At 44.4% G+C, this 23,445-nt stretch overlaps 1 protein-coding gene across 1 annotated transcript in view; it reads left to right on the top strand.

The window, feature by feature from the left end:
• PLXND1 (plexin D1) overlaps nucleotides 1-23,445 on the top strand; it is a 383,087-nt gene that overhangs the window by 312,233 nt on the left and 47,409 nt on the right. The window contains exons 29-30 of the mRNA XM_078661693.1: nucleotides 8,789-8,852; nucleotides 13,334-13,368. Of these exons, the coding sequence (XP_078517819.1) occupies nucleotides 8,789-8,852; nucleotides 13,334-13,368 (99 nt within the window). The remainder of the gene's footprint in view (nucleotides 1-8,788; nucleotides 8,853-13,333; nucleotides 13,369-23,445) is intronic.

Here is a 23,445-nt window from a genome sequence, read left to right as displayed (position 1 = left end):
TATCTTTTTATTAAAATTACCAATAAGTAAAATGAGATGTATATTTTAATAATTCAGAAAAGTAATAACGTTTAATAAAAAAAGCATCAAAATGTCTTTGAATCTTTGTGTAACATTTTTGAAGCTTTAAAGTGCAGCCAATGATCTCATCTCAGTGTGGCTCTGCACTCCAGCTGAAGGGCATAGAGCTCCAGCTAGGAGTGCTTCAAATAAATATGGTAAGCTCTCCTGGGGTCAGGGTTTTAATGACCTAGGAGGCATCCATTTTAAAAAAAATGCTTGCACCAGCCTCTTCTAGGGACACCACCAGCAAGAAAAACATTATCTATTAAAAAAAGCCCTAGAGAATAATTAGGCGCACCTTGGCCGAGCAGTGAATAATAAATGAGCTGTTTTGGCCACTCATTTATTTGGGGGTGTCTCATCAGCCACCTGGGACACCCACACCATTTTGTTTGGGGACTATGGGGTGGGGTGGGCAGCACCCATGGCCTAGTCTGCACCACAGCCGGCACCCATCATGGGTGCCGACAGGAACCCGCATTGTTTTATTAAGTGGATGTCCCAGTGCCCCACCCGAGGTGCCCACAGCTACATTTTTGTTGGGGGCTGCAGAGGAGCCCCAGGGCCCCTGTGGCGCCAGCCGGCTCCCCTGGCAGGAGTAAACTGTTTAATTAGTTGTAGGTGGCTGCTCCGGTGTCCATCTGGGACACCCAAAATACTGGCCACATTGGGGCTTGCGGGAGAAGCGCCAAATTCACCCCCCCCCCCACCCTCCGTCCCCAGTCGGCTCACCAGCCAGCACCATACCGGCTGCTGGTAGGAGCCAGCACCTTTTCTTTGCTCCAAGACGCCAAACTAGGGAGCTTTATATCCCGTCTATTGCAGATTTGCAAATATGCCATACTCTGATTGACTGACTATCACAGCAAAATTTCTGTGTGACTAACTTTACCAAACATGGTGCACCGAGCACCATGTTGGGAAAAAAGAAAAAGGGCATAAGGGGGAGGGTGAAACAATCCTTATAAAAATGCCATATATAAATTAGTTTTATTGTTTTATTCTAGACTCTTCCTGGTTGTCTTAGAGACTCCTGGTGCCTGAGCATTTGCAAATTCTGAGCAGGATTTGTGAATACAGAAAAAAATAAATGAAATATTCTGTGCGCCACAGCCGTGCTTGGGCAACAGCAGCAAGCAAGGTTGGCCACCTTCGGTGCACAGCAAAGGGTTGCCACCCACAAGTGGAGAGATATGATATGATGATGAAAAAAAAATCTGTGAAATTTGTATGTCATTGTTAGGACCACAATTCATAACTCTCCCAATAGCAATGCAAACCATAACTCACCCGCTAAATACAATGCGTATAACCTCCCAATATTCATACCAATAAATCAGAACATCTAAAAGCGTTCTGTCAAAGTGGTAAGGCTAATGCGACATGTAATCTAATCTGCAAAACGAATAAAAACATTTGTAACTGCATCTGTTTCATTAAGAGTGAGGTCATTAGCGTTGCATCTAGTTCAACTGAGGATTAATTACTGGAGGAAAAGTTCCTATTTTCTCAAGTGGGCTTCGCGAAGGCCTTGTGGTCAACTTAAACTAAGCTACGACCTGACTTCATTAATCTGAGCTGCAGGGCTGTCTGAGCGGAGCTGAGTGCCATGTTGATCCTGAATGCTGAGAGTAGCCTGGACTCTCCTCTGTCAGTGGGGTGGGGATGAAATAGTATAGCGCTAGTTTAACTTTCACATTGTTCATTTGCCTCCATGTTCTCCCTTTCCTTCGCCTGCTCCTCAGAGCTGCTGCATTACAAAGGAGGTTGATTTAGAATGAGACCGCTTTCAGTGAATATTTGGAGATTTGATTGAACTCTGTAGTATTCTGGGTGGGGTTGCTAACTAGCACATGGTGTAATAACCTTCATTTTCATATTAATTTAAGCATACCATCCATCACTTTTTTTTATACTTCAGTGTGACGTCCTACATGTGATGGGTATGCCTAGATGTGGGCCCCATGCTCACTGTGCCACTGGAACCAACCTACACCTGACTGAAGAGCCCCAATCAGAGAGAAACCGGTTTTGGTTTGCTTGTGTTTTGGTTAAGATAGGACCTGACCTTGCAGTTTTGTAGCTCTGATAGCTTCACACGTAGGTCTGATGATACCTCCAAGTTGGTTCGATGCAAACACGGGTTCCACCTCTTGATCGCCTCAATTCTGAATGCTCTTATCTCACAGAATGTTGATCTGATCAAGCGAGGGAAGTAAAGGATGGGGACAGCGGGGAGGGAGACCTGTGGAGAGAACATACAATTAGAAGAAGCTAGACTTAAGATGTATATAAAGTATATAGATCTAGCTATTCCATACCTTTAATCAGTACCTGTAAAAGAAAATACCAATGCTGCGTCTTCCTTGCAACTCTAGAAAGGTAGTGACTCTTTTCTTGAGTCGAATTCACCAAGCGCTGTGCTGTGTCTCTGATAAAACAAAGAGGGAGATAAGTACTAGAATAGACTGTTCTGAAATGAATAATCTATACCAACGCTGTCCAAAATACCCACCCTTTCATACACTTGATAAGGCTTCACAGGGGTTATCCTCACAATATCCGTAAATCCCCCTGTTACTACAAGACAATTAAAACAGAGGGAATCAATGAAGGCATGATGCACAAAACAGAATACCCACTGCAATTATCGCAGCAGAAATTATTGAACCAGAATTCCAGATACTGTGTATATAGCGATAACAACGTAAGAAGCAATGGTAGTGTGAATCCGCTTTTCATCATGACCCAAATAGCAAAGTGAATTCCAATAAAGGGTCCCAAACCTCCAATGGCATTTCTCAACACAGCTTTGTCAATTTGCAATCCAAAATCCACACAAGTGCCATTTCGAAACACAGATTCGGCGCGTAGATAATGCCCCAAACCAAATTCCTCGCACGTCGCTTTCCTTCACGGCAGAGAGGCACCTAAACCACGCTGTACAGCTAGACGCTGTTTCCATCACGGCTGACTGACGCACACACATGCAATAAGTAACAGTATGCCGATTTCGTCACGGCTTGCAGATTTGTGAAGAGGAATGTGCTGGAGCGAGCTGCACCATAACAAGAAAACAGAATCCAGAATGCCAAGAACTAGAACCGAACCTTTGGCGGTAAAGTTATTACTCCAAACCACAAGACTTCAATATGACAACAATACAATGGTGCCGGAGCATCCTTATCACACCACCAAGGACATGGAACCAAGGGAAACATCCATCTTCAAATCAGGAAGCGAGAAGAATAACCCGCATTGGTCCTCTGCCCGGGCATCCCTATAATCCCGCTCTGTCGCCGGAAACACGTCATCTCGTGTACAGAGAGTGGTGCACTACCTGATGGGAACTTTAGTTCGGGAATACAAATGGGCTGGATTCAGGATCGATCCTGACAATGTTATGTTATTTTATTCTTATAAGGCGCAACAGCTACCCAAAGGTTTTGCAGCGCCGCCTGACAGGAGCAGAAGGAGGATGGATGATCTATCGATTAAACAGCCAGGTTTTTAAGCCCTTTAGGTCATTCCCATAAACTGTTTCATTTCAAAGTGGCAGGGGGAGGGAGTTCCACATAGAGGGGCCCAGGCAAGAAAAAGACCGACCCTCCATTCGTGACAATCTGGTCTTAGGGACCGAAAATTTGGCCTGAGTGGCAGAGCGAAGAAGGCGCGGTGGTACGTAAGGATGAGCTAGGACACTCAGTTATTGGGGTGCCTTGCCTGATTTGATCTTAAACATATAACTCAGGGCTTTGAATTGAATCCGATTTTCCACCCTGAGCCAATGAAGGTCCCGAAGATAACCTGAAATGGGAGCCATTCTGGGAACCTGGCAGAGCAGCCTAGCAGCCGCATTCTGCACCACCTGTAATTTGCGTATCACATACTTATTGGCTCCTAGATACAGGATGTTGCCATAGTCCAGTCTAGAAGTGACAAGAGCCTGGCCACAGTTCTTTGAGTGGAGCCAGCCAACATCCAAAGGATTTTTTTGAGCCATTTAAGGTTGGTGAAGCAGGTCGAAGCCACCTTCACCGCTTTTTGCTTCATTAATAGTTGGTCATCAATGATAAAGCCTAAGTTGCGGACTTGATGCGTAGGCTGGGGTAGAGCACCCATTTCCGAAGGCCAGTGTTGAGAACCCCAAAGATCTCTATTATTCCCCAAAATTAGCACTTCCGTCTTTTCGGCATTGAGTTTGAGCAAGTTGGCTTGAATCCAACTTGCAAAATTCCTCAATCTACTCTGAAGAGAAGATGATTTAGACGCCTGTTCAGCAGAGAGGGAGAAATTATTTGGGTGTCATCAGCGTAGTAAAAAATAGACAAACCAGCATCTTCAGCAATGACAGGCAAAGGCCTGACATAGACATTAAACAGTAGAGGGCTATGAATGGAGCCCTGCGGTACCCCATAAGGTGATACATGGGTTTTGGAGCTGGCGGTATAGGAGAATACCTGGAACGTGCGGTCTGTCAGAAAATCAGTAAGCCTATTGAGTGCAGAGTCAATGACACCCATTGATTGTAGGGCTTTCAATAACACAGCGTGAGACCCGAGTCGAAAGTGGCACTCAAATCAAGTAATATGAGTGCCACAGTTTTTCCAGCATCCAAACGGCTTCACATCATATCTGTGACTCCGAGGAAAGTAGTTTCCGTCGAGAAGCCAGCTCTAAAGCCAGACTGTGAAGGGTGTAGAAACTTTTGAACATCAATGAAGTGAGTGAATTGTAAATTAATGTCCTTTTCCAAACTTTAAAAAAAAATCTGGAGTAACGAAATAGGCCGAAAATTGGATAGTTGTGTCACGTCTGCATTCGCTTTTTTCAAAAGTGGAAGGACCATAGCGTGCTTCCATGCACGTAGAACAATTGCTTCCTGTAGGGAAGCATTAACAGCCAGATTCATCATCGGCATATTTTGCGAGTCTGTAATAGCGATTAATAAGGAATCGCTATTACAGACTCGCAAAACGGGATTCATGTAGGAATCGCAATATTTAATGCGATTCCTACAGCTTCCTTATTTGCGATTAGCTAATTGCTAATCGCAAATAAGAAATAACTCACCATTCATTCCTATGGGCCTAAAGGCCCACAGGAATGAATGGGAAGACATATCAATGTGCGAATCGCTATTAGCGATTTGCATTTTGATTTTGCGATTTCAAGGGTGCAGGGGTGTCCAATGGACACCCTGTTGCACCCCTGAAATGTAAATGTAGCCTGATGTTTCGCACCCACATGTCCAAAGGACATGTGTGTGTGTAACATACCACTTAGAAAAATGCACTAAAGTGCATTTTTTAAAGTTTTCGCTATTTACCACGAAGTTACACTTCGCGGTAAATAGCGGCCAGAAATAGCGAATTCGCAAATAAAAAATGGTTAATGAATTGCATTTAAGGAATCTCAAATAGAGATTCCTTAAATGCAATTCCTCGCAAATATGAGATTTCGCAATTACCGATTTTTGCATTTGGGATGATGAATCCCAAATGCAAAAATTGCGCTCGCAAAGAGCCAGATTCGCAGAATCTGGCCCTTTGCGAGCCGATTTTTAGGTCTCGGCTGAACGCGCGGAAGCGCGTGTCCGCCGAGAACCTATTGTGGCCGTGTCTCCTTTCCAGGAGACACTCCTGGCCGCGCGCATCGCCTTGGAGGCGATTTCAAACGAGCACGCGAACGCTCGCTGCATTCTCTCACACACACACACAGAAGCGCCCATGCATGCACGCACGCACATACAGCCTCCCCCACACACATACACACGCGCACGCACACAGACACACGAGTGCTGCCCCCCTCGCCCCCCCCCTCGCACCCCGCACACCGCACAACGCACACCGCACCCCCCAGCCCTTTCTAACTTACCGGGGCAATCTCGGGGGACTCCGCCGCTGCAGCTCTTGCCAGCTCCTTTCACGGGGCTCCCTCTTGGTCAAGGGAGCCCCGCAACAGTCGCCTAACCTCCTGCTGGCGGGCCCGGGGTTCTCCACTGCTCACAGGAGCCCTGGGCCGCGATAAGCATGCCTCCTCTTCCGGTCCTGACGCGGCCCCGCCCCCGTCACAGGCGACATTGCCTGACTTCCGGTGGGTGCGTAGATTTCGTCTTCGTTTTTATTTATGCAATTTTCTAGTTTTATATTGCCATCCACCCAACTTCCATAAAAACAGGGACAATTTCTTCTTTAATTGCTCGTGTCATAATTGCGCTTTAAATGTTTTCAGAGACTGTATTGTTTACCAATATTTTTGTTCTCAGTAACAAATATTAAAAACGTAATAAAAACAGTATACCGAAAACTAGGCATTGGGTAGTCCAATTAAACAGCCCCATAAAATATCAACAAAACAATCAACTAGTAACCCAGATAAAGTTATGTAACAAGTACAGATGCAAGGATACTGTATAATTGTTTAACTCTGAAAGGATGGCAAAAAACACAATAATGAAATGTAATTAGCCGAACCTAATTATACCTCTTAGAGAAACTGCAATGAACACAAAAAACCCTTGCACAGTGAAGGGACAAAATAAAGACTTTCCAGTACCTGCTCCACCTCTCAACCCCCTGTGCCCCAAGCTCCTTCTGTCCTTAGGTTGTACTCGCTTATTTTTAAAGGGTAAGTATCTGCTTTCTGTCCATATTTATCCATTTTAGTGTTGTGTGTTTCAGCCAGTGCTTAATTTGTGATAGTGTTCATCGGTGCTCAGCACCGGCACTTGTTTTTTAACATCAGAAAACATGGGCAGTGTATAACAAAGTCGTACATTTACAAAAATAATGGTATCAGATGACCTGAGTCAATCCTACAGCTGTCAGCGGCCTGGAAAGGTCCAAATTGTCACATACTTAGAAGTGTGAGGGTGAGTAGGCAGCATGGGTACAAGCATGTGGCAATGTTGGCAGGGACACTGGATGGTGCAAGCTGCAGTGACCGCTCGAGAAATATGCTGGGTTGTGGCTTTTATTTTATTTACAAACTAAGCATTGGTTACTGCTGGTAACCCTGCCGTGTCCCCTGGCACTTGTTGCTAAAGGCTCGGGGGTCATGAAGGCAGCACCAAGAAGAGAAAAGAAGCCGCCTCTGTGAGCCCTGTTTTCTTTCGGTTGTTTGCACTTGATGCCCTTCCCCTGCCCCCTTTTATTTTAGTTTTTGTTTTAAAAACATAAATAAAAGGCATTGTTATTTACAATGCCAATAGCTCAAACTTGCGTAACTGCGAGACCTATTGCATTGCAAATGCTTGTTCTTTCATGAATCTACCTGTAAGTAACTCCATATTAGCTTCAAAGATGGCAACTCCAGCTTCTGCAGCACAGCTACAAGAAGAGAATCTCTATGAGAGCCAGATGTGAGACTGTCAAGAAGCAGTTTAAAGGATGTTACATCTAGGAGTGACCAATTTTCCAATTTATAAGTGGGCTTGGCAGTCTGACATTCCAGATGTTCAGTATTTCTCAATGTTGCAGGAGAGATCTCAATTTGCTGCGTAATGTTCACTGACTTAGCATTCAGTGCTGAATGTATTTTTTCCGCTTTGCTAAGGAAGAATTTAGCAAGATCTTCACATTGTAGGTCAGTAAGCACAGGAGGGGTGGATTGACTAGATGCCCCAGCTAGTTCTTTAAATAACTTAAACAGAGTTTTAGAACTATTCTGCGCATTTAAGATAGTAGAACTCACATATTCAGCCCGAGCAGCATTGCAGTGAGTGATAATCTCTTTTAGCCAATTTATATGTGAGTTTGGATTCAGGTGCATAGTTTTTCCTCCAGCGTCTTTCTAACACTTTACATTTACTTTGCTCTATCTTTAGCCTCTCGGTGAACCAGGTGGCTGGAGGACGATGGTTCTTCACCTTTTTAATAGAAGGTGGAAGGCACACATCAATAGATTTTAAGATCCAATTTTGGATGGTATCTAAATCTGCCATAGAAACTTGATTAATGGCAGAGGCATTATCAAATAGGAGTTTATTAAAAGTTCCAATGTCCCCTTTCCCCCAATTTCTTGATTTGGATTTTGTGCCCAAAACGGTCAAGGATAAGCTCGACCTTTCTTTTCATGACCTGGAAACTGACCAAAAAGTGATCTGACCAGAGTACTGGGAAAGCTGGGGAGCAAATAATATCAGCTAAGTTGGAAAAGATGGGATCCAATAAGTGGCCAGCAACATGGGTAGAGCCTACATTACGAAGCAAGATATTCATTGCTGCCAGGTCATATATCAGGGTAGTGCTCGTCACATATGTCGGGTCATCAAGGTGAAGATTCAAGTCGCCCAAGATGGTAAAATTGGCTGTGTCCAAAAGATAAGGAGTAATAGGATCAGGAAGTGATGTAGCCCATGGTCCAGCAGACCCAGGGGGACAATAGAGCAATGACGATTTCCAGTGGGTGAGATTAATTCAAGCATTCCATCCATCGCTTTTTTGTATACTTAATTTTGATACGACCAGAAAAGCTATGTCACCCTCAAATATTTATTTCAATAAAAAGATTCAAAAAGGAAAACCTGTCCCTTACACTTACATTTTTTTTTTTCGGTAACACATTTTGCATTCATTTAGGGTAATTGCCCAAAAACACGTTCAGAAAGGAAGCATTCCTCAACACTTAATAGCAGATGAAAATGGTGTTCGCCATTGTAACTAGTTTTTCTTGCATTGTGTTGATTTCTCTTTACTGATATGTCAGTTTACCTGTTTCACAGATCCCTGAAGGAGCCTCGCTGGCAATGAGCCTGAAGGACATACGAGACAATACTTTAGGCAGAGGTAATATATTGTATTGGCTTATAGAATTTATATTGGTCTACATGGTCCTTTCCGTTTCAACCATATCAATGTCAGCTATAGAGGTCTTTAAATTTGGAGAAGTTTTAATCTCTAGGTGGAAGAGTTCAATTTCTCAAAATTGATGCAATTGATTGTAAAAGATTCATGAGATCTACTTCTAACTCCTGAAAAGATCTTCTAAAGAAGGAAAAGGTCTTCACTAAGGTTGGAATGTGTCTACATATATATACCAGAAGAGTCTTCTTGGAAGGGTGTCAGGGTTTAGAGGACTTTGTGGAGTAGAAGTACCCTCTTTCTTGAGGTGAGGGGAACCTTTCCTAGGTGCAAGGTCCCTGTCCTCATATTGAAAAGGTGCTCTAAAGGTAAAAGAGGTAAAATAGGACATGTATCCTTTGAATATGGGCCACCGAAACAATGGTGGATAAAAAAGGGTTATCCTCAATATTATACTTTATAAATAGAGGGTGTTCTTATGTATGGTATTCCATTCTGAAGTTTTAAGATCATCTGTACTATTAGTTTAAGTTAGAGAGCTCTAATAAATGCTTTAAAAGTTTCAGAATATCAGAAACATTCTGAATAATCAGGAGTGGATGAACTAGATACAAATCAATCAATCAATCAATCAAGGCATTTATAGAGCGCACTACTCACCCGGAGGGTCTCAAGGCGCTTGGGGGGGGTGCCGCTACTGCTCGAACAGCCAGGTCTTGAGCTTCTTCCTGAAGGAGAGGAGGTCTTGGGTCAGGCGAAGGTCGGCAGGGAGGGTGTTCCAGGTCTTGGCGGCCAGGTAGGAGAAGGACCTACCTCCTGTTGTCGCTCTTCGGATGCGGGGGACGGCGGCGAGGGCGTGAGTGGTCGATCGGAGGTGGCGTTTGGGAGCGTAGAAGTTGAGGCGGTTGTTGAGGTAGCTCGGGCCTTGGTCATGTAGGGCTTTGTGTGTGTGGGTGAGGCGACGGAAGGTGATTCTCTTGTTGACGGGGAGCCAGTGCAGGTCTCTCAGATGCCCGGAGATGTGGCTGCGTCTGGGGACGTCGAGGATGAGTCTGGCTGAGGCGTTCTGGATTCGCTGGAGTCTCTTCTGGAGCTTGGCGGTGGTTCCGGCGTAGAGGGCGCTGCCGTAGTCCAGTCGGCTGGTGACGAGGGCCTGGGTGACCGTCTTCCTGGTCTTGGTGGGGATCCACCGGAAGATCTTCCGTAGCATGCGCAGGATGTTGAAACAGGACGAGGAGACGGCGTTGACTTGTCTGGTCATGGAGAGGGAGGAGTCCAGGATGAAGCCCAGGTTGCGTGCGTGGTCTGTCGGTTTGGGTGCGGTGCCCAGGGCGGGGGGCCACCAGGAGTTGTCCCAGGCGGATGGTGAGGAGCCCAGGATGAGGACTTCCGTCTTGTCTGAGTTCAGTTTCAGGCGGCTGGTCGTCATCCACTCGGCTACGGCTTTCATCCCTTCGTGGATGTTGGTTCTGGCGGCGGCTGGATCGTTGGTCAGGGAGAGGATCAGCTGGGTGTCGTCGGCGTAGGAGATGATGTTGAGGTTGTGTTGGCGTGCGATGGCCGCAAGGGGGCTCATGTAGACGTTGAAGAGGGTGGGGCTGAGCGAGGAACCCTGAGGAACGCCGCAGATGACTTTCGTGGCTGCAGATCTGAACGGTGGAAGGCGGACTCTCTGTGTCCTTCCAGCGAGGAAGGAGATGATCCACTCCAGTGCCTTCTCCTGGATTCCGATGTTGCTGAGACGCTGCACTAGGGTGCGGTGGCAGACAGTGTTGAACGCCGCGGAGAGGTCAAGGAGGATGAGGGCCGCTGTTTCTCCGTTGTCCAGCAGGGCTCGGATGTCATCGGTGGCAGCGATGAGGGCGGTCTCGGTGCTGTGGTTGGCTCGGAAGCCAGACTGTGAGGGGTCGAGGGATCCATTCGTCTCGAGGAAGGCGGCAAGCTGCTTGTTGACGGTCTTCTCAATGACCTTGGCTGGAAACGGGAGGAGCGAGATGGGGCGGTAATTCTTGAGTTCGGTGGGGTCCGCTGTTGGTTTCTTTAGCAGGGCGCTGAGTTCGGCGTGCTTCCAGCTCTCAGGGAAGGTGGCGGTGTCGAAGGAGGTGTTGATGATGTCCAGCAGGTGGGGTGCGATGACAGAGTCGGCCTTGTTGAAGACGTGGTGGGGGCAGGGGTCGGTCGGAGATCCGGAGTGGATAGAGTTCATCGTGCGGATGGTGTCTTCTGTGTTGATCCGGGTCCAGGCGCTGAGGGTGGTGGTGGGGGGCGTTGGTGCGGTCGTGGGGAGCGTTGATTGTGGGCTGAAGCTGTTGTGTATGTCAGCGATCTTGTTGTGGAAGTAAGAGGCGAGGGAGTTGCAGAGGTCTTGCGACGGGGTGATGTCGTTGTTACTGGCGTTGGGGTTGGAGAGCTCTTTCACGAATGAAGCTTCACACCCATTACAGAATGAATAAACAGGCTAGCCAGTATTGTTAGACCATGAATAAACAGTCTAGCCAGAGTCGCTAGACCATGTTTCTCTGCAGAGGAGCACAAACAACTCAAGGTGCAGATACTTGAGCTCCAGGTGCACCTGGGGTTTAGAGTACTTCTCAAAGCTCGGTAGAGCTCCTGCTTCCAGGGATGTGAGGCCTTGATCTTGTTGAGGGATGGTCTTACAATAGTCAGTTCTTCCTCAGAGAAATATAGGATCTCATTCCTTTGAAAGCAAGTTGTTTTACGAATAAAGGGATTACACCCTATCTATGCTATCTAGTATTGCCGGTCAATTAACGCTCTCTCGGCAGAAAGCTCTTCTTCTCATGATTTCTGGACTTTGTGCTCCTAGCATAAAGTTGTTCTCTGCATTGAGGGATTATTTCTCCTGGCTGTGTCGTGGATTCGTTTGCATGATCAGGACTTGGTCTCAGAATAGAGGTCCTGTCAGAGAAGCAGCAGAATTTCTCATGTGGTGGAAAGTTGCTTTCTGAACAGAACCCTTTTCCTCTGAGGGATTTAGCAGCTTGTGTGGTGAGGGGCTGTTCTCGCTTTAGAGAGATCCCTTTTAAATAATGAAGCAGCCTCTTGCTTCGCTTAAATGTTATTCAGTTATGCATTATTGTTTAATAACCTTTTGTATAAACAACTTTTTTTTAAAATCCTGTAAAAAGTAAAAAATCATGCTAATTTTAAAATGTATATCTTTGTTTAAGAAAATAAATCTTAGGTAATCACGACACTGTAATACTGCTTTAGAAATCTGCAGCATTCTTAAATTTTTAATGGATACCTTCCTTTAATCTGTTTTTAGGTCTTCAAATAAAATATGTATAGATTACCTGTCTATCTCCCTAGAGGGTTTAGGTGCAGCGTGACATTTTTGTTGGTGGATAGTCATATGTGGTTGATATTTTGGTAGTCTATATGATTGAATATATTCTATTGCAGGCTTTGTTCTTTTCTGCATGTTGGCAAAGGTTATATTCTTTTGTGGGGCTGAGCGGTTTCTTTAAGCCAAAGAAGTCTTCTTCTGATGAAGAATGTTATTTCTCTATGGTATAAGAGATCTTCTTCACTGGGCAGTAGACATCTCGCGGTTGCATGGTGTTGTTGGCTTGGAGAGCTCTTTGGTAGGCTGCTCTCCTTCTTGAAGTATGTAAGTACTCGCTACATCATAGATGTCGTCTTTAAGATTATAGAGGACTAACCAAAGTCAGGTGTTGTATTCTGATGGTATAGTGGCCTACTGCAGAGACCAAGATGTCTTGTATGGTTGACAAATTCTCATTCTCTAGTTGGGAAGGTAGTCATTAATTAATCAATCAAATATGCATATTCATGGGTGCTATTTAGTCACGTACAAAACTGGAGAAAAGTTGAACTATTGAGTAAGCCATTAACATTGAAATTTAGAGGTTTTAAGTTCAAATGATGGTTCCTAGGTCACCCTTGTCGACTACTTTGGAAATTCTATGTATGATGTGAAAAAAAGGAAAGCAACAGTGCTTCTTAAATGGCTACAATGTGGTTATAGTCAAAAACCTTGAATTCTACTTGCCTCCTGGTCAGAACACACTCCTGACACTCATGCTGAGCGCAGCTAGTAATGGTTGAAGCCCTTCAGTGGACCGCCACACGTGTTGTAGTTTTCCCAAACGTTGATGCCATCTGAGCTTAGCCGTTGACATAAGTCTCAAAATGTCTCAACAATGTTGAGGACTGTCAACCAACTGGAAACGTGAAATCTAGGAGAGCTCAAGTGGCTAGAGCAGTTGGATTGTTACTCTCTGTTTGGTCTTCTATCTCTTCAATATTGATCCTTATGCGATGATCTATAATCAATTATCTGACTTCAACGAGTGCTGCTATATGTACTGTTTACTGTTTTAAGTGAGACGATCAATGCTATACATGAATGTTTTTTTCCAGTCAATGTTAATTTTTCGAATTTGTCTGCCAATCTTACAACCTGTTTCATCTCCTTGCAGTGAAGGATTTGGACACTGAAAAATACTTCCATTTGGTAAGTAATTCATTATTTTAATATTTAAAAATATAATTCTACTAATAAAACAGCTCTGCCAATATTACTCTTATATTAGGAACAGTTCATAGATAAAAATATTTGTAAAGAATTTATCTCAGGTTTGTGTATATGTATATGTGCACAATGGCAATATATTGGGTTATAGTGATATTGGAAAGAGAAGGAAGCGAATACACCTCAGGTTTGTTTTTAAATCAAAAATATTTATATAATCTATGAAACGAAATACTCATACAAAGTAATACATTTGGATCATATAAATATTTTTGATTTAAAAACAAACCTGAGGTGTATTTGCTTCCTTCTCTTTCCAATATCACTATAACCCAATCTATTGCCATTGTGCCCATATACATTGAGATTACTTCATTAAGTGTCCACAGGAGCCTTTGTGGTTTGATAATAAATATTAATATGTCAAAATAACTCCTGAGACATGGTTGGTTGGTCTATAGAATGTCGGAACAACCTGTCTGTAGAACTTCTTTCATAGGAACACTTACCTTGTAGAACTTGTTTAATCAGAACATTCCCAGCGTGTCAATGGTAAGATTTCTTCAATGATCAGCATGGTCATGAATAATAAAAGTGAAGTATAGAGATCTATGGATAGAAAGCTGCCTTCACAGGGTCACACAGTGGCCAAGTGTGGATGTTAGGAATAGGACGCAGGCTTTCTGAATTCAAAGACAATGACTAAGCCACTTGTTCTCAATGTCCTCCAACATAAAGTGTATTCAGCAAAATCAGAGAAGTGGTCAGATGCCAGACCCAAAACTACTGCCTGATAAAATGAAGCAGCTGTACTCTGCCTTTCAGTCCCCTGGAGAGCATCGTGAATAGCAGCTGGTGCTCAGCCAATGGGACGCCAAGCCATGTAGTTGGCTAAGCATTTGCTACCTCAATGGCACATTTATCTCACTTTGCACTCACACTTCACTTTTCCATCATCAGTACACATTAGACACAAATACATATTTGACACAGCTCCTGGCTCAATGAAGTGCGTAATACTGCCCAAGCCATACCGTAGGTTAAGCATTTGCCACCTTAATGGAGAAGCTGTATCCTCTTTCCAATTTAAGTATCAACCACCCTGAAGACTTAAACTTAAACCTAGAACATGCACATATAATGCTATCAAAGAGACATAATGGGCAAAAATGTCTCGAAACATACCTGCTGGGTAATAGAAGATTGTTTGTTGCTGAAGCCAACCAATGGACAACTGTACACCCCAGTTGATTGAAATAAGTGGCAATCTTACACACACTGTCCATGTGCAAGAAGGGGCTACGAAGATGAATATTGGGCTCTTTCTAGCTACTGCTCATTACCTCTATGTCCCTTGTCCTCGACCCAGTCATAAACAACATCAGGTACTATCCAATTACAGACAGGGATCAAAACAGGAAACGCTTTCTGAACCCATCCAACCCTCGGGCTAAGGGCTATAATAATTCAAGCCACACCTAAGCACTTCCTGTTTTGTTTCTTGCCTGCAACAGGAACGGGAAATGTAGAGATAATTTCCGGGCTTTTGTCTCCTTCATAAAGTAATGCCGCTTGGTTGCTCCCTTTGCTGGACTCTGAGAGGCCCCAGTAGCCTACGTGGGAGCGACTTGGTCGGGACGTAATTTTGGCCTCCTTTTTAGGTCTCGCCTACGCAGCGCGCATGCACTGCTTAGGAGGACCTTTAGCCTTCGCTCTGGGCATTTTCAAGCACACACTCGTGCTTGTAGGAGCATCCACCTTGTAGGAGCGAGCAGGGACGCACCACAAGCACGAGTGCAGTGCTTGAAAATGAGCAGAATTTGCGCGCACGCACGCAGCACTCCCGGGCTTGTTTTTCATGTTTGATGGCGATCTTCACATATGGTGCCTCGTTAGTTGTGGTTATCCTATTTCCAAGTCCATCAGCAGAAGAGATTAATAGTGGTTTTCAGCAATATTCTTAGTTGCTTTCTTTGATCCATCCTTTTTATTTGTGTTATATTAATGATGCGTTGTGCACGCCCCTTTGTTGTTTACTGCGTGTGCGCGTTCGGTGTTTGTTAGTTTAGAAATGCTGTCCATGTAGTTAAATCAAGGGAAACGACATTGAACAGATTTTTGGGGGTTTCCATGCAGAGCTTAAAATACCATCTCTAATTAGTTGCGTACAGGAGGAAATGCTTGCTTGAAACGCATCTTCTGTTAATTTTCTGTCCCTGCTTTTATAGTACAAATAAACTGCTGAATTTTAAACTGCCCTTCCCGTTACTTTCCTTGGTATGGGCGCTTTTTAAGGGGGTAGAAACCACTATATAAATGCAAATTACAATACAATACAATATGTTCTCTACTGTTTACAAGAGATTCCATTTTCTGCGACCTTTTTCCAAATTGCTTGGTCATCGTGTGACTGTAGAGAAATCTAAACATGCGGTTCCTGCTGATTCTTATACCAGTGTTGATGGAGGTCCCCCTTGTTTTTTTCTTGCATACTGCTGATGCTGTACTGAAAGGGCTGTCCTTTTCAATCCAAGTCCTTGCGTTTAAACTTAGGAGTCTCTCTTCTTGCAGTTATGTGTGCTTGTCTGCATTGCGGCGTCCCTCCTGTCTGAGAGCCTGCTCCGGTGTGTATTGTACCCACCATACAAGCAGGCAGTCGGAGGGAGGATGCTGGCTCTGTTGTTTGTATTGAATATACTGCCAATGTGTGACCTGGCAAGTGACAGGTGTTTTATTTCCATATGTATTACCCAACTCGCTTGCATGCACTTAATTAAGCATGCCTGGATATTACCCTTATCTGGGCGGCATGTTATTTCAAGCAGTCGGGGGATTAAATCTGAATTTATTTCACCTCAGACCTTGTTGACCTGGTTGTCAGCTACCGAGTTTTCAATTGGTGATCCTCAGTGGCCGACAGGCTGAGGTTTCTTCCCGCTTCATGGGCCTTGGTGGCATGTGAGGTGCACCCATCAAGATTTATGCTTGGTGTCTCTGTGGTCTCATCCTGTTGGTTTCTGTCTATGTGTGAGTCTCAGCGAGAGGACTTCTCGAAGCAGTGCCTCCGTCCGCATGGATTGTCATAGTGGACCACCGAGTTCTATAACTGTGTCTCGACAACCACATTTAGGCAATCATGTGCGCTGGGCAACTGGGAGAGTAGTTGGGGCTTGGTGTATGGCCTACCGGGTTGTTCAACCGCGGTGACCCCAGAAGCTTGTACTTGGTCCACCCTGCTCCACTTTGAGCGAAGTTAGGTCGTTTTCTTTTTAAACCCGCCGGGACTCATGGTGAGTCCCAGAGGCCAGAACATTTTAGCAATAAAATCCTGTATGTGTTGCGGAGAAGACATGGTAATTGAAAGAAGGATTTTTATACCTTAGAGCACTGGCTCCCCCTGCATTCAGCACCTACAATGAGGGGGAATGAGAAAGCGGAGATAACATGCGCAGGTGGGTTCCAGCTGACTTTCTTGCTCCTACTTCCGCATTCTTGACATCGCGCTGCGATTGACTACATTTTGTATGTCAGTTGTCATTCATGCGCAATTCTGGTTAGGTGCAGTATTTTTTTCATAGGACTTGGGGAGCTTTTCTAGTTCAATGCAGTTTTTTTTGCATTTGGGTAATTTTATGTACACAGTATTTCTTGTTGGTGAGGTTGAAATTCTGTTATAAGCTGGTTGGTGTATAACAGTTCTTGCCTTGTATTAAGATGGGCAAACATGCTGGAAAGAGAAGACATTGTTCTCCAATATCTTCAGCTACCTCAGTGGGCAGTCCTGTGCCTATGCCTCCCCCTAAAAAAAGAGAGTGGGGGATGAGGAGTGTCTAAAGAAAATGATTTTGAAAACATTGTCCACCTTGAAAAAGAAGAAATCTGGATCTCAATCTGGAGGTGGCCATGAGCTGTATTCGGATATTTCCAGTTCCGAATCATCGGATGAGAGTTCGTTGAGTACTATGGAGCATAAAGGAAACTATGTGTCTAAGGATATGTTGGCAAGCATCCTTACCCATGTGAGTGAGAATGTGGGTTTTCCAGAGGAGGAAGCGGCCAGCACATCTAGAGACACTGTTTTACCACAATTTACGAAGCATGCTTCTAAAGACTTACCCATTCACCTGTTTGTCATGGACGTTCTGTTAAACGAATGGAAGGATCCGGAACGTGTTAAAGTGCCCCTCTTCATGTCAAAGTTGTACCCCTCAAAATATATGGAGTCTAAACTTCCTGAGACAGTCCATGTGGATTCCATTGTGGCCAGTCTGATGGGGCGACCATCTACGGCAGAGGAAAATATCCTTACAGAGGGGCATAAAAGAAGATTGACACTTCTTTGAAAAAGGCGACTGCTGGTTCACATCTGACCATTTGTTCTGAAATCTATGGGACTTATGTGGCTCATTCTTTATTATATGACTTTAAGATTTTGTTTACTACGATGCAAGAGCGGGGACAATGTCTGGAGTTGTTGGAAGCAATGGAAAGGCAAACTGAGTTCCTGTCTGATATTGCGTTTGACTCAGTTAGGGCATCTGCCTTGTCTTGTGGAGCATCTGTTGCATTCAGATACAACCTTTTATTGAAAGGAAGGAATACTGATTCAGCTCAGAAATCTATGGCTTTGAGGTTGTCATTTGTGGGACCACACTTGTTTGCAAAAGATCTGGAAGACAAGCTCCATAAGGTCTTTAAAGAGTGGAAACATTCCTTTTCATTTAGAAAACAACAGCAGAATAAGCGACAACATTTTTCTTCATCAAAATCTTTTCCGCCAACTATCTCGGAGGCAACGGAGTTCTAGGGGTGGCTAGGAATTCCATGGGAAGAGCTTCCAGGGGAAATTCCAGAATAAGTCCCAGCAGGATACCGGAACTGCTTATCAGCGTTCATGACTATGCCACCGATTTAGAGCCGATTGGCGAAGTTCCAGAAGTTGGTGGGAGAATCAGTTATTTCCTGACAAATTGGTGCATCACGACTTCAGACAAATGGGTCCTGAGCATTCTGGAAAGTGGTTACAGGATCGAGTTTGTGGAACTTCCACAAACACCTCTTCCAAGAGATCCACTGAAAAGGAAAGCCTTGAGAGATGGAATTCATTATATTCTGAATAAAGCGCTTATTCCATTTCCAAAAGAGCAGAGGGGATGATGCATTTATTTGATTGTGTTCCTGGTCCAAAGGTGATGGAGGTTTCAGGATTGTAATCGACCTCAGGGCTTTGAACAAATATGTGAGAAAAATGCCCTTCAAGATGGAAACATTGCAACGGATCATTCCTTTGATTCAAGCTGGCTCTGTGATGGTTACCCTGGACCTCATAGACGCTAATCTCCATGTTCCCATGACATCGGAATTCCAACTGCATCTGCGATTCTCTCTAAAGGGGCATCATTGACAGTACTGTGTTCTACCCTTCGGACTGAGGTCAACGCCCAGGGTGTTCACGAAGGTGGTAGCACCATTTGTGGCTCACCTGCATCTTCAGGGAATGCCAGTGTTTCCTTATCTAGACAACTGTCTACTCCATGCCCCATCTGCTCCAGTAATGCACCAACATTTTGAAAATGACCATTGTTACGATAAAGGACCATGGTTTTCTGTTGAATGTTTGAAAGTGCAATCTCCTGCCCTCGACAAAGAGGGCTTTAATTTGGGACAGATTTCGACTCAATCCTGTGCAAGATGTTTCTTCCTCAATCCAAGATCTTACATCCACAGTCTTTACTGACTTCTTTGTTGTCACATAAGAGCCACATTGTTACAATGGATGGAGGTGCAATGTCTTATGGTAGCATCAGTATTCACTGAACCATGGGCCAGGTTACACCTATGGCCATTGGTGTGGAACCTGCACAAGTTTGTGACTTTTCCTATGCAGTATATGACCATGGAGATTCCTGTTTCGGTGGAGGTGGTTCACAGTCTGCATTGGTGGTTGGACTCGGCGAACTTTGCTTAGGGGATGAGAATGCACCACTTGGCTGGGAGACAACGTTGGGTCACATGTCTGTTCACGGCTGGATGGGACCGAGCGGAAACCATGAGATCATTCAATTGGAAGGAACTGTCAGCTGTGGAGAGGGCACTCAAATACTTCGAACCCAATCTGTCGGATTGCAGTGTCCTGATTCAGTCTGACAATACAGTAACAGTGGCATATGTCAACCATCAGGGCAGCACTCGCAGTCAGTCACTCAGTAGGGTGGCTTGTGCAGTGGCGAATTGGCCAGAACTTCATCTTCAGTCCTTTTCTGCTCAGCATATCAGGGGTGTGGACAATCTGGTGGCTGATGCCTTGAGCTGCAGGTTCCCCACATCTAAGGATCTTCGTCTTTCTGCCAGAGTGTTCTGCATGATCTGCTGGAGGTTCGCATCCAGAACCAATGCACTCCTACCGGTGCTTTGCTCCAGGACTTCGGAAGTGGGGTCTTGGAAAGTGGATACATTATCAATTCCATGGCCTCCACTGCTGCTGTATGCATTCTGTCCCTTTCCCTCATTCAGTCTTTTCTGCTGAACATAAATCCTACAGGAGAGGGTGGAAGTGGTGGCAATCCTTCCATACTAGCCTAGGAGATCATGGCTCCCATTGTTGAAGGGCCTGGCTGTGGTTCCTCCTTGGATCTTGCCTCGAGGTCCGTTTCCACTGCACTCTCCCAGTCCGCAACTGCTGCTCCCTCTAACGCTAGCGGTTTGGCGGTTGAATGGCAGACTTTAGAGATGCAAGGTTGGCCTAATCACATTTAATTGGTGGTTTAGGGCTTTCGTATGACTTCTACACTGTCCTCTTACTCTAAACACTGGGCTAATTTCAACACTTGGTTCTCTCTTCGTGATCTTTCTCCTACTTCTTGTACCATTTATTCTCTCCTGCAATTGTTCCTGGATAGGTTTGATAAAGGTTATGCGCTGTCTACTTGAAAGAGTCAAAGGGTGGCTAACAGGACATTTTGGGATTCTGTGTCTTTTTCCGCAAATGCTAGCCCTTTAGTTTCCAGGTTGTTTCTTACTTGTCTTCGCCCACTGTTAGAGCTTCTGTTCCTCCTTGGGATCAGTCTCTGGTTCTTCACGCTCTTCAATCTCCTCCTTTTGAACCTTTATCTTCTGTCCATTTGAAATGTCTTTCCTATAAAGTGGCTTTACTGGTGGCTATCACGTCTGCCAGGCATTTGGGGGAACTTTCAACTTTGAGGTGCTCACCTCCGCTTTTGAGATTTATGGCGGATGCGGTCGTGTTGAGACTGGATTCTGGTTTTATTCCAAAGGTGCATTCAAAATGTCATGCCTCTCAGGAGCTGGTATTACCATGTCTCTGTCCTATTCCCTCTTCTCCATAAGGAATGTGTGTTACACACTTTGGATGAGAAACTTGCATTATCTGTGTATGTATTGTATTGTAATTGCATTTATATAGCGCTTAATACCCCTGATGAGGCATCAAAGAACTTTTTCAGCACCCATAGAGGATTAGTGTTGAATTAGTATAGTGAAACATGCAAGTACATTTTAAGTGGTGGATAGGTTAGTCAGTTATTTGGATTTGGAATGATAGCAGAAGGATAGAGGAGGACAAAGGTTTGTATTTATATAGCGCTTGTTGGCGCACGCTATTCAGAAAACCTATAAAGGATTAGTGGTGAATTAATATAGTGAAATATGAAGTAATTTCAGTGGTGGATATTAGTCAGTTATTTGGAGTGAGAAGGATAGGGGAGGGATATAAGGGGAAGGAAAATTTGCATTCATGTAGCACTTGTTACCCCTGATGGGTGTTGAAGCGCTTTTCTGGCGAGTAGCACGCCACTCCGGAACCCATAAAGGATTAATATGTGGATAGATCTGCTTCATTTTGGACTTTTGACAGTCTTTCTGTGACTTTTGGTGTTGCAGTACAGGGTTAGTGACATCTAAGATGACCATCTCCTTGGCATATCAGGGATCTGGTGTGCTGTGTCCTTTTAACACTCGAGCAGGATCCACTTGTGGGGTGTTGGCTTCTTGGGCCACCTTTAATCGAGTATCTCTGGATGTTGGGCTAGAACTTGACTTCTGAGCACACATTCATTAGACGTAGTCATCTGATTTGTGCTCAAACTGATCGTTTGAATTTTGGGAGTGGTGTATTACAGGTGGGTGAGGCACCTGCTCCTGTGTGACTCTGTGGATATAGCATTGATTTTCCCCTGGGTGTGCTGTATATCCTGTGTCTTCTTTATTTCAGGTTTCAATAGTACATAGGAAGTCTTTTTGGAGGTGTGCTTTGGCATACCTCATGTTGTTTATATCTGGGTCGAGGACGAGGGACGTAGAGGTAAGGCTCGGATTACTTACCAGTAATCCTCATTACCCTGAGTCCTACTTGTCCTTTACCCAGTCATACTTGCCACCCACCCTCCCGATATCAGGCCTTTGTGTCGCTTAGTATTTCAGGAAGTGCTTAGGTGTGGCTTGAGGTATTATAGCCCTTAGCTGGAGGGTTGGGTGGGGTCAATAAGTGTTTCCTGGTTTGTTTCCTGTCTGTGATTAGATACTGCCTCAAGTTGTTTATGACTAAGTCGAGGACGAGTAGGACTAAGAGTAATGAGGATTACCGGTAAGTAATCAAAGCAATATAAACTATCAGTAAACAAATTCCAAGCTGTTCCACCTTCCCTGTGCAGCCACCCAATAGAGCCCACCTCTAAATAATGCGGAAGACGCCAAATACAATGTCAACAAATCACCTAAACTCGTCAGTGAGTACAGAGGGAGTGCAAAGGGATCCCAGATTGAAGTACCACAGGGTTGTGCAAATGAGAGTAAGGCCTACACAAATATTATTGTATTGTAGATTTATACAGCGCTTACTACCCCTGTTGAGGCATTAAAGCGCTTCTCTGTGGAGCCCGAAGGTAGTTTGTAGTGCTAGTTGTAAGTGTTTCAGATATAACATAAGGGTTTCAGTGGGTTCAGCCTCCTTGGTTCCTAGGATGTCCCCCCTTCCCTCTCTCTGTCAGTATAAATACTTGCACTGACATGGAAGAGCCCATAGTGTTTGTTTTCTGTTCATTTTATCTTCACCAAAGCTTGTTATTTCGAGGCCAACATGTTGAACACATGTCTCAGGAAGCAGTGCAGCCAGCTGATAAGATAACAGGGATACACATCTGTAATGATCGAGCCAGAACTTGTGTTTTTCAAACTGTGCCTTTCTGCTATGAAGCATCTGCTGCCCATGGAATTACCCCCAGAGCCTGCACGTGTAGAGCGCCTCCACTTCCTGCCTTTGTTTCTCCCTTGTTCTGTCTAACTTTGCTGTTTGCTCTGTTCACTAAGGCTGCTGTGAATATTACTGTTTCACTCTGGCCCCGATTCACAGAACTAACTTAAGACAAAATCCTAAACTTACTACTTTTGGTATTCACAGAAGTTAGGATTTTGTCTTAAGTTTGTCTTAAGACAGACTTAAGTTAGGATTTTGTCTTAAGACTGTCTTAAGACAAACTTAAGACAAAATCCTAACTTCTGTGAATACCAAAAGTAGTAAGTTTAGGATTTTGTCTAAAGTTAGTTCTGTGAATCAGCCCCACAGTGCTTAGACTTCCATTGAATGGCATGCATGGTCAGTTATTATAGACTGTGTGATTTTCTGTTATATTCCAAGTTTTATCCTCAGGACTGGGAGATTGCCATGAAAACTGATTATTTACCATTGGTTTCTGTAGCGTTGGTCAATATTCCTGCTCATTTTCCTTCAAGGTACGGAATTTCTTTATTGGCTTGTAATCAAAGGTTGGCCTGTGAATCCAGAATCAGGATTTATTTTTCACTTGTAATGAGGGCATCCGATGTAACACGAGCCATTTTTGCACACCAACCTGCCCCACACTGTCCCTCCCGACAGAACCAGCGCGGAAGTGTGTTCCCCATTCACTCTTTGGCACAGTAACCGATGGCATACCATCGAATAGGGACCACAAGAGTTGAAAGATGTGACCGCTTTGCACCTCTAGACGACTTTAATTTCCTGCCTGTTATCTACTTTGATATTCTAAAATTATTCATGAGCTA

Source organism: Lissotriton helveticus, chromosome 9, assembly GCF_964261635.1.
Source record: "Lissotriton helveticus chromosome 9, aLisHel1.1, whole genome shotgun sequence".
Taxonomy (NCBI): Eukaryota; Metazoa; Chordata; class Amphibia; order Caudata; family Salamandridae; genus Lissotriton; species Lissotriton helveticus.
Note: the sequence above shows the minus strand (reverse complement) of the source record. Positions and strands in the feature narration are given on the sequence as shown.